Source organism: Berghia stephanieae, chromosome 8, assembly GCF_034508935.2.
Source record: "Berghia stephanieae isolate SIO BIC M18660-M18661 chromosome 8, UCSD_Bste_1.3, whole genome shotgun sequence".
NCBI classification, from domain to species: Eukaryota; Metazoa; Mollusca; class Gastropoda; order Nudibranchia; family Aeolidiidae; genus Berghia; species Berghia stephanieae.
In genome coordinates this window covers 21,325,684-21,336,934 of record NC_088367.1, presented here as the reverse complement: position 1 = coordinate 21,336,934, position 11,251 = coordinate 21,325,684, and the positions used below count along the sequence as shown (strand labels likewise).

General features: G+C 35.3%; 1 protein-coding gene across 6 annotated transcripts in view; it reads right to left on the bottom strand.

Moving 5' to 3' along the window:
- Positions 1 to 8,892: 8,892 nt before the first annotated feature.
- The window catches only part of LOC144978351 (tetratricopeptide repeat protein 17-like), a 75,829-nt gene continuing 73,470 nt past the window's right edge, over positions 8,893 to 11,251 (bottom strand). For 3 of the 6 annotated variants that reach the window (XM_078924273.1, XM_078924274.1, XM_078924275.1), the window contains one exon: positions 8,893 to 10,595. In XM_078924273.1, the coding sequence (XP_078780399.1) occupies positions 10,440 to 10,595 (156 nt within the window). In that variant the 3' untranslated portion in view covers positions 8,893 to 10,439. The remainder of the gene's footprint in view (positions 10,596 to 11,251) is intronic. The other 3 variants (XM_078924270.1, XM_078924271.1, XM_078924272.1) reach the window with 1 other exon arrangement.

The window sequence follows — 11,251 nt, the reverse complement described above, 5'->3', positions numbered from 1 at the left end:
GTATTGTAAAACAAACTGATAGAGAGCTTATTCGTTCTCCTATTATAGTCTGAAATGATCTCATAATAATGAATCCTCTGAGCAATTATTAATAGATGCATATCAATTGATATTTATGTTTAACATATTGCATATAATTTTAAGCTTTGTTTCATAATGTGTCATATCTTGTGCTAGATAATTTATGGCATGCGATGTATAAGCACAGGGTCCTGAAACAATTATTGGTGAATTGGATTTTTTTTTTTTTAAAGATGAAAGCATTGGTTGTTTAAAGGCAACAGTTGGGTAAGCTAGATGGATTCGTATCCTTTTCTATGATTTAAGGGTGATACCATTTGGTGAAGAGAAGCTTTTTGGGTGGGGTTCCCGACCTCCCCTCGTTGGCAGGGAGGTACTTGCTGTGTCTTCTATCCCCTTGTGTCTTTTTTCCAATTGCTTTCTGTCTTTGCCTTAGAATGAGATAACTCGGTTTTGTCCTGACTCTGGCCGCACCTTGGCTGGGAGGGAAACAGTCAAATGTACAGTTATAGTTTTGGGAGATATTTTTTTTTCCTTGTAAATCATCTCTCTGTTATGTATTATTATTTTTTTTTTTTCACATATGATTTGTAAACATTTGAGTGTATTCCTCATAGTAAGATCTTGTACTGGTGTCTGGGTGAGACTTTTAGGAGATCTCAAACAAGTACACTGATAGTGTGCTGTTGGAATCTACATCTGTTTGCTATTTGAACCATTTCCCTTTATCTTACTTTTTCCTCAAGTCGTTTTAATTGTACATCTAGAATGTTTTTACTATCCAATTTTATTCCTTTTTACTGGCGCTGATGTGACCGTAATGTGTTGCAAGCGCCGTAAAACCCTTAAAAACAAAACAAAAGTAAGAGAAGCTTTGTACGAAATATTTTCATATATGCTCTTCACGAGAAAAAAAATTCAGGCTTTTTTTATTTCAGCAAAGGACCTCCCTGACATCTTTCTTTTCCTTGGCAGTGGTATGATCTTAAAGTACCATGCAGTTAATCCTTTGAAAGTATAACTATAGTCAAAACTCCCTGTAAACCTACCATTTTGACTTTCAGCCTTACTTGTTATCACCTACTTAAACCTATTAGCATAGTTTTTACTTTACTTTTTAAACTTTTATCAAGAGACCATTACTCCTGATGGGATAATGACTTCATTACTCTCCTTGACAATAGTCAAGGTTTGACATCATATCACATCCCCGTGTCCGAAGTCATTATACTGCTCACTTTTTACATTGATTTATAAAGTGGAATTTCAATTTTTGGATTGCCTTCCTACAGATTTAGTTATCAATGGCAATTCTGTTTCAATCATCTTTGTCTGATATTTATATTGTTTTCAATAACGATTTATATTTGTTTCCATGTATACCGTGGTAAAATTTCGCCGTTTTATATTACTGCAGAATTTACTTGCTGAGGCAACATTATACTCTGTACAGTTGTCCTTTAAAGATAAATAGTTTGGTATGGATTTTATAATGGATTTTATCTCTGCCAAAATTGAAACCGATGACAGTGGGTTATGTATTGTATTCTGGGAAAAATCTATCTGTATCCCTGAAAAGATTGAGGACTCTTGTAGGCAAAGGGTGATAAAAAATCCTGGTTGAGGATCATTCTAATCATAGTAGAAAATCATTGAGTATGGTCACTGTTGTCATGCTTTTTTTTTTTTAATACGAGGGAGGGTTTTTTTCCTCCTTGTAAAACATCTTTTGGATTGATTTTATGTCTATGTGTTGATTTATTTTATGCATGGGTGCATTAAAAAATGATAGTGATAATACAAATCTGGGCGAGGGGGTGATTTTTGTCTCAAACTAGATTCAATGATATATTTTCTCTTTTGTCTACTTCTGTTCTCACTTATATCTAAGCGTTTGACATTGCAGGTGGATAGGTCACTGGCTGTATCTTCTAATCTATCCTCCATATTGGTTGTTTTTTTTTTCCATGTTCCGGGTGGGGTCTTCTGACCTCCCATGGTGGACAGGAGGTCACTTGCGTTGCCTTTTACTCCCCAATATCTGTTTTCCAAGTTGCTTTCTATCTTTGTCTTGGAATGAGATTACTTGGTTTGTCCGGGCCCTGACATGGTTCTTGGCTGAGAGGGAAGCAGTCAAATGTATGGTTTTAGTAGTTTTGGGAGACGATATTTTTTTTTCTTGTAAATCATTCGCCTGTTATTTTATTTTGAACATATGATTTATAAACATTTGAGTGTATTCCTCTTAGTAGGATCTTGTGCCTGTCTGGATGAGACTTTGAGGGTGATCTCAAACTAAGTGCACTTATAGTGTACTCTTGGGATCAACACCTTTTCTCTATTGGAACCATTCCCCTTTGTCTTACTTTATTCTCGTCTGCTTTTAATTTTAAATCTAGACTATCCTATCTTCTTCCTTTTCACTGGCATTGAAATGACCTTAATGTGTCACAAACGCTGTAAAACCCTTAAAAACAAACAAATTTCCATGTTACCCTCTGCCTTTGTTATGGATTGGGATTGCTCGAGTTTTTTCCTGGCCCTGGTGGGATTCTCAGCTGGAAGGGAGGCATTCAAATTATAATTTCTTTTTTTTTTTGAGAGGTGAGGGATATTTTTCCCTTGTAAATCATCTGTTACTTACTATTATAGTTATAACATATAGATATATCTGAGTGGGGTTCCTACCTCCCATAGTGGGCAGGGAGGTACCTATTGTGCCTTCTATCCCCCTATATCTGTTTTCCAACTTGCATTCTGTCTTTGTCTTGGAATGAGATTGCTTGGTTTTGTCCTGGCCCTGGTCGGGGTCCTGGCTGGGAGGGAAATAGTCAAATGCATAGTTATTGTTTTGGGAGATGTTTTTTTTTTCCTTGTAAATCATTCTCTGTTATGTATTATTATATTTCTTATAATTTATAATGTAAGCATTTGACTGTATTCCTCCTAGTGGGGGCCGTGCTTGTGTCCAGATGAGACTTATTGGTGATCTCAAACTAAGTACATTGATGGTATGCTCTTGGAATCTACATCTGATCCCTATTTGTTCCCAGTTCCCCATTGTCTTACTTTTTCTTGGATGCTTTAATTGTAATTCTAGAACTTTTTACTATCCCATTTTCTTCCTTTTTTACTGGCGCTGATATGGCCTAACTGTGTTGCAAGCGCCGTAAAACCCTTAAAAACAAAAGAAAACATAGTATCTATTGTACTTTGTAAAAATTTGAGTGTATCCTTCGCAGTGGGGTTCTTTGCTTGTGCTTGGATAAGGACTTTTAGGTTATGTCAAAATAGGCACATCGAATCTTCTTATCAGTATTTGAACCTTCCCCTTTGTATTACTTTTTCTTTGGTGCTTTTAACTTCATTTCTACAACTTTTCCTCCATATTATCTGGCACTGAAACGACCAAATAGTGCTGTGTCTTGCGTTTGTTCTCTAAATAAACACTTTCTTTGTCAGCTGATATTGTTTAGCATGAGTGAATGAATGTTTTATCTTTTGATTACACCAAACTTTTTAAGTCATAAGTGAATGTTTAAGAAGTCTAATTGATTTTGAAGTTGGAATAAAAAGATTTTAAAAACTTTTAATTCTTGATTTGTCCAGATCCTATTCAAAATCGAGGCCATCAGATGTTTATATATTTTCTGTGTGTGTGTGTGTTTTTTATTTGTTTAAAAATATCAAATTAAGAAATTCAGGAGCAGGCGCCGGTGTAAGATAAAGAACTGAACAAGTGTGTATGAAATGTGCCAGACAAAGCAAGAAAGAAAAATACAAGAAAAAATCCATCCCAAAAAATCAGTCGACTCGACTAGGGATCGAACATCAGACCTTGTGTTTACGATCAGACATGCTTCCTTAACACCACAGGGGCTCCTGATAGTTGAGACAATTTTAATATCTATTTTCTTCACAGGGTGCAACATATTTAGGTCATATTAGTGCCAGTAAAAATGATGAAAGTGGGATTGTAAAAAGTTCAAGAATTACAATTAAAGCGCCCAAGAAAAAGTAAGACAGAGGGAAATTGGTTCTAATAGGGAACAGATGTTGATTCCAAGAGCACATTATCAGTGTATTTTGTATGATATCATCTACAATCATCGTCCAGACACCAGGACATGTCCCCACTAAGAGGAAGACACTCAAATGTTTACAAATCATACAAATGCCAATGTATATATGTAAAACAAATACAGTGCATAACAGAGAGAAGATTTACAAGACAAAAAAATTCATCTCCCAAAACTATACGCTTAATGGGGACGAAATTTTACAATGACCATTCCTATAAGAAAACTTTTCAGTTGCCTTCAATCATTTAAAACGATAGTTCATAAAATGCAAAATAGTCTGACAGGATGGTCAATCTGATTTGTGGTTGTACCGTTCATCACCGAGGTGTGAATAATAAAAATTACCTATATTCCCCAGTAGTATTTATAGCGACAGCCAATGACAGCCAATCGGATGTGTGGTCGAACCGTTCATCATAGTCACCACAGACATGAGAACAATAGAATTTACCTGTGTCCCTTGTCAGTGTTATCGCCTGCCATCGTCACGTTCATGGGTCAAATGACCAATGGTCATAATCATGAAATTTATTTATATTGCGCCCAATCCTGCATACAATAAAGCTCTAGGCGCATAACAACAACATCCATTCAAATTTCTCTCTCTCTCTCTAATGAGCATAGCAAACTAGAGACTATTAAAAGGGCTATGGTAATGAGTGATCGCTTTGTTCACAGCTGCCACCACCAAACGGTTTGTTCTTTCAATGAGATGAATGGTTAGGCAATGCATTCTTAATCCGTTGCTTACTTAGGCAACTGTCATGAGTGGCTTATTCGTTAATTTTTGTGCAGTTAGATTTGTCTCTCATTGTTAGAGGTAAATTAAGGTGTTTGTTTTTCATTAAGACTTGAAATGTCACTCAATTTCATGGCCACCCCTTAATTGAGACGATTTGTGGGAACCGAGCCGTACCAATAAACCAGCTTGGACTGTACTATTCCACTTCAGTCGATGACTCCAGCCAGGGCCAGGAAAAAGGTAATCTTATTCCAAGGCAAGTACAGAAAGGAAAACATATATAGGGGGATAGAAAAACAACAAAATGAGCTCTCCATGTGGTCTTTCCACCCAAACGCTGGTCAATCACAAAGTATTGGAACCAGACCTAACACATCAACTACCAATCACTGCTGGTCAATCAATGTCTATGCAATATTATGCTGTATTTATTAGAGGAAACAATACAAACTAAAGAAACACTTTTTATTGTTTTTAATTTAAATTTCAACTGTGCTGTAAAAATCAAACATAAATTTCATTCATAATATACACGGTGAATCATCAAGACCATCAGATGACAGTGTAAAACTATGAGCAATGGACACTACATTTTTTAACAGTTTCAGATTTTTTTCTTTTTCTTTTTTGCTTCTGTCTTTTTTTTTTCATGTTTATATCGTCATTGCAAAAAATAAAATAAAATACAAAAAACAACAACAAAACAAAATCCCCCACAATATTTTCGTAATTCAGTTCATTTTGACTTCAAATTCATTTTGTTGTTGTCAGCTTCAAACTGATATTATACTCAATTGAGGCAGTGGCTCACAAATTTGGCATTAAAAAAAATAAAAATTGAAGGGTTTTACGGTGCTTGCCACACATTCACATTTAGGTTATATCAGCACCAGTAAAAAGGAAGAAAATGGGATAGTAAAAAGTTCTAGAATTACAATTAAAGCAGCGAAGAGAAAGTTAGACAAAGGGAACTGGGAATAAATAGGGATCAGATGTAGATTCCAAGAGCATACCACCAATGTACTTAGTTTGAGATCACCTATAAGTCTCATCCAGACACGAGCTCAAAATCCAACAAAGAGGAACACACTCAAATGCTTACATTATACATTCAAAATAACAAATATAATAATACATAACAGAGAGATGATTTACAATGAAAAAAATATCTCCCAAAACAATAACTATGCATTTGACTAATTCCCTCCCGGCCAGGACCAGGACAAAACCAAGTAATCTCATTCCAAGACAAAGACAGAAAGCATGTTGGAAAACAGATATAAGGGGATAGAAGACAAGGTATGTACCTCCCTGCACACTATGGGAGGTCAGGATCCCCACCCAGAAATTTGGTAAGGGGAGACAAAAAGCATTTTAAAATGATACATAAATCATAATTATTGCATTGTAACTGAGCATTCTATATTCACTTGCATCTCTCTGGTATTTTTTATAAAATAATTGCATTGCAATTTAGATAAAACATTATCTTAAAAAATATAGAAACCAACAAAATAAAGACAAACAATAAAAGGAAATTTAAAAAAAGGTAAAATAAATATATTATTTGGTGAAATTACTATGTACATTATATGCACAAGGTATCTAAAATATTCACAAAATTATATTTTAAAAATATAATCACCCTGATTGTGTATGGATAAAAAAATGCCATGATTGTTTGTTTTTAATGGTTTAACGGCTCTTGCAACACATTAAGGTTATATCAGCGCTAGTAAAAATGAAGGAAATAATGAGAAAGTAAAAAGTTCTAGAATTACAATTAAAGTAAGACGAAGGGGAATTGGTTCAAATAGGATGAAGATTCGAAGAGCACACTATCAAAGTACATAGTCGGAGATCACTTTAAAGTCTCATCCAGAAACAAGCACAGGCCCCCACTAGGAGGAATACACTCAAATGTTTACAATCATAAATAATATGGTTAATATGTAAACAAAACATAATACAGTGCATAATAGATTTACAAGAAAAAAAATATCTCCCAAAACTAACTAGGCCTATACATTTAACTGTTTCCCTCCCAGCCAGGGTATCCGACCAGGGCCAAGACAAAACCAAGTAATCTCATTCCAAGACAAAGGCAGAAAGCAAGTTGGAAAACAGATATAGGGGGATAGAAGACACAGTAAGTACCCCCCCCTGCCCAATATGGGAAGTCAGGAACCCCACCCAGAAATGCCATGATTAAAACAATATTAGAATAACGAATAATTGCCATTCGAGTTAAGTCATTATCTGTTTAAAGTTATTGGTAACAAAAATATGAAAATAATACAGTGGAATCCCGATAAAGCCAACACCGCTGGACCAGAAAGATTGATTAACTCACTCAATCCTAGAGATTTTTGCTACTTTTCGAAATTGGAAAAAAATGAGCATGTGCATAGTTTTATTCGACTATCATTAACATGTAAAATCTAAACACATTAGCTTGGATACTACGCCTATAATTTGTCTCAGAAAAATGTAATAAATAGGCATGGGGTAAACGTAACCAGGGTAAACTACGGATATAGTTGGTGTTAGTGTTAGGGTTGAGTGAGTTAAACTTTATCCGAACACTCTTCTATCAGAAACAGAAAATTTGGGACCAACAAGAGTTGTTGACATTAAAAGTGTTTGTTGACTTTATGCGAATTCTATTGTATATTGAATGCCTCACAATTATTTGCAGATATACCTGCAGATGGGGGGGGGGGGGGGGGGGGGGGGGGGGGGGGGGGGGTGTGTTAGATGACTCTGACATATCTTAACAAATTCACTGATAGAGCCACAAAAACAATGTGACTTGGGCTTCTACAACTCTGGCCCTTTTAAAAATAAAAAAATTGCTAGAAAGTATGAAAATAATTAGGTTCAATTTTTTTTTTTTTAATGTCAGAAAGTATTGAAACCCTCTGACTCACATTTTTTTAAAGACCAAAAAGTATTGTATTCTAACACCAATTCTTTAAATTTAAGTGCCATAAACACTCTGAATCTATTTCTTTTTCAAAAAATGCTAAAAAGTATGTATGTACACTTCATTTATTTTACAAGGGTCATATTTCGTAATATACAGGCCTGTAAATGGCTAGTAAAAATATTGTCAGAACTTTTTGAACACGCAAAATAGACCAACAGGGCAAAAATATGGATTAACAAACACAACACAGATATGACACGTCAACTGACTAGTCAAATATGCAATTCCCCCCCCCCCCCCCCCCCCCCCCCCCCAACTCATTTATAATAAAATAAGCGGGTCCTTATTTTATGGTACAAAAAAAAAATCCCAATTATTTGAGAGTACACACATTTCTGGTCCCAGGTCTGACTTAGTTGTAAAATGAAAGGAAGAGAACAATTCCAAATTTTGTTAAGGATGTGTATCTACTGCTTGACACGAGAAGCTGCTTTATGTTCGCTCCTGTTTATGTTAAATTTTTAAGCTGACTCTTTCATGTATTTGGATTAATTCTTATAAAAGAAGAAGAAGAAGAAGAAGAAGAAGAAGAGGAGGAGGTGCGGCCGTGTGTAAAGGAAAAAGAGAAAAATTTAAACAATCACGGTCCCGAGGAAAGAAAACTTCTGCTGAGAGCCGGCAATCGGCAATCACCTTGCGAAGAAAAAAATATATTTCGAAGAAAAATATTTATTTCGCATTCATCATTCCACTTGACTTTCAACCGAATACAAAGAAAGCGTAGTAAGAACGGAAATTGCCAACTGGAAAAATGTCTGTGTGTCAGTAGCAAAATAGAGAGAAACGGCCAGGTCCAACACACGCTGTGTGTATAAGTGATTACTGACTATGCATGTGTTTGATGACTCACGATGCAACGCGAGGCGAGGCACTGTCAGCGAGGAATCGACAACTGACAGTACATGGTGGCAGCATAGAGCAGCACAGACAGTAGGCAGTGAATATGTGTGGGTGGTGCCAAGTCCAATGGAGTGTGCAGGTGGTGATAATTGACAAGATGGAATGATAATATACCTAGTCGACTAATTTGTTTTGTTCTAGACACAACAAATAAAAAGTTTCTTTTTTTTTTTAAAGTAGGCATTTGAAACGGAATAAAAGATGTGTTATTTTTTTTTCGAGCACGAAATAAAACTCATTTTATTTTTTTTTGGTTCTGTCTTTTGACATAATGAATTTTATTTTTACTTTTAATATTTTTTTTAAAATGTCAGCACTTAGCAGAATTTATCGAGCAAAATTGTACTGAAGATTTACAGACCTGAATATAAATTGTTTCACATTTTGGTTTTCAACTTTATTTACATTTAGTTATATATGGAAATACTGTGTATGGATGTAACAAGGTTCTGCTACAATGACAAACTTTTATCTAGTCCATTGAGTTTTGATGGAGCATAAATACGTAAAGCTTATGTCCTAAAATTAATATGTTTTACTCAATCTGCCAATTACTTAAGACTAATTTTAGGAAGTGGATACTTTTTTTTGGTGAATCTCACTACACATAAATGAATTATCAAGAATGATGGAAAAAAGTTGGCAAAAGATAAAAAAAAAACCAAATAAACAAAATTGAGCTTTAAAAAGTCCCTGGCCAACAGCAACATGTAACATTTAGGATGAGACACGACGCCAGTAGGGCGATATTACAATTTTTTTTTTTTTTATGACATACAACGCTGTTAATGGCCAGGTACTCATTTTACACCTGAGTACAGTAAGAGAATAGGACCAAAGAACCTTTTCGAAGGACTAAACTATGAGCCACCCAGAAAGGGGCTTGAACCCAGGACCTTCCAATCTGAGGCAAGTGTCATACCACAAGACAACATAGCCGCATATACACCCTCCCTTCAAAGACTGATGTCTTAAGCAACACACCTGAAATTACTGAGATATGATCATTAGTCTTTCAACAAATTACAATAAAGATTATCCTAAAATCATTTCTGAGACCAATCCGAATTAAATCAAGTTTGTTTGTTTTTTTCTTGGTATTTTTTTCACTGAATTATAAATAACCTTTAATATGTTTTTATTATATTTTTCTTACTTAAAGCTGCTTGAGGCTTTTAATGGTAAACACATTTCGATGATACAAATCATATATGAACGCAAATAATAAACACTTCACAACAGAAATCCCAATAATTGTCATAAATGTACAAATCCAAAGTTGAATCTCTAAATCATATCACAAAAAAATTAAATATGAAAAAAAAAAAAATTAAAAATATTGCAATGGCTGCTTTGTGAGGAAAAAATAATACAATATCTATAACTGTTTGTATCCAGTATAATAAGAAAGGGAGAAAATAAATTAATTCTCCAATTTCTAATAGTACAGTGGATAATTTGCTGCCAAGCAAAACTCTCTCTCTCTTTCTCTCTCTCTCTCTCTCCCCCCCCCCCCCCTCTCTCTCTCTCTCTCTCTCTCTCTCTCTCTCTCTCTCTCTCTCTCTCTCTCTCTCTCTCTCTCTTCTATTACTTCTCATCCTTCTTCTTCTTACTCCCCTCCCCCTTCTCTCTATAAATTTTTTTTTCAACTTCATTTTACCTGTTCCAATACCCTTCTCTTAAGTAACCTCAAACCACTGTAGTATCAATGCACCACTTGATGATCGTCAAACACCTTGCGTGAGATGATTTTAAGACAATACAATTTTTTCAGCATTGTGACCACTTGTTCCCGTGTGGCAAGAGTGGTGGTTCGTGCAAGGAATGATTGAAGGAACATCGCATAGTTGTCAAAGTCAGACTAGGAGAGAAGAGTAAAAATAGTTGAAACATTGTTATAGAGAAAGAAATGCAGACCCAAAATATGAAGATTATGATAATAATCTTCTTCTTCTTCTTTCATTCTGCAGGGTTGCCATAATGAATACCACATCTCCATGCATCTCAGTTTATAGCATCATCTTTCTCAAGACCTAGTTCTTTCATATCGTCTTATACCCTATCCAACCATCTAGTCTTTGGGCATCCCTTTTTTCTCTTTCCCACTAATGGTATATCCAATACTTTCCTTCCCACATACTCCCTCTCTCGTCTCTTAACATGTCCAAACCATTTCAATCTATCTTCTCTCGTCTTTATTGACACAGTAGTCACTTCAGTCAACTTTCAAATTCGTTCATTTCTCACTTTATCTTTTCTTGTCCAGCCAAGTGACCATCTCAACATCCTCATTTCTGCCACCTCAACTTCATTCCACCACCATGTTTCTTTTCCAACTTTTCCTGTTCCCAAGCTCACCTCTGGCACTTCTTTGGCCACTTCACAGATTGTATCAGTGGTTATTTTCCATTCCTTTGGGAAATCAATTCCTAGTCTTTCTTTCACCGTTGTAGCAAATATTTTTCTAAGCTCTTCCTCTTTTAGTTTCCACCATCATGTTTTTCCCTCACGTACAGA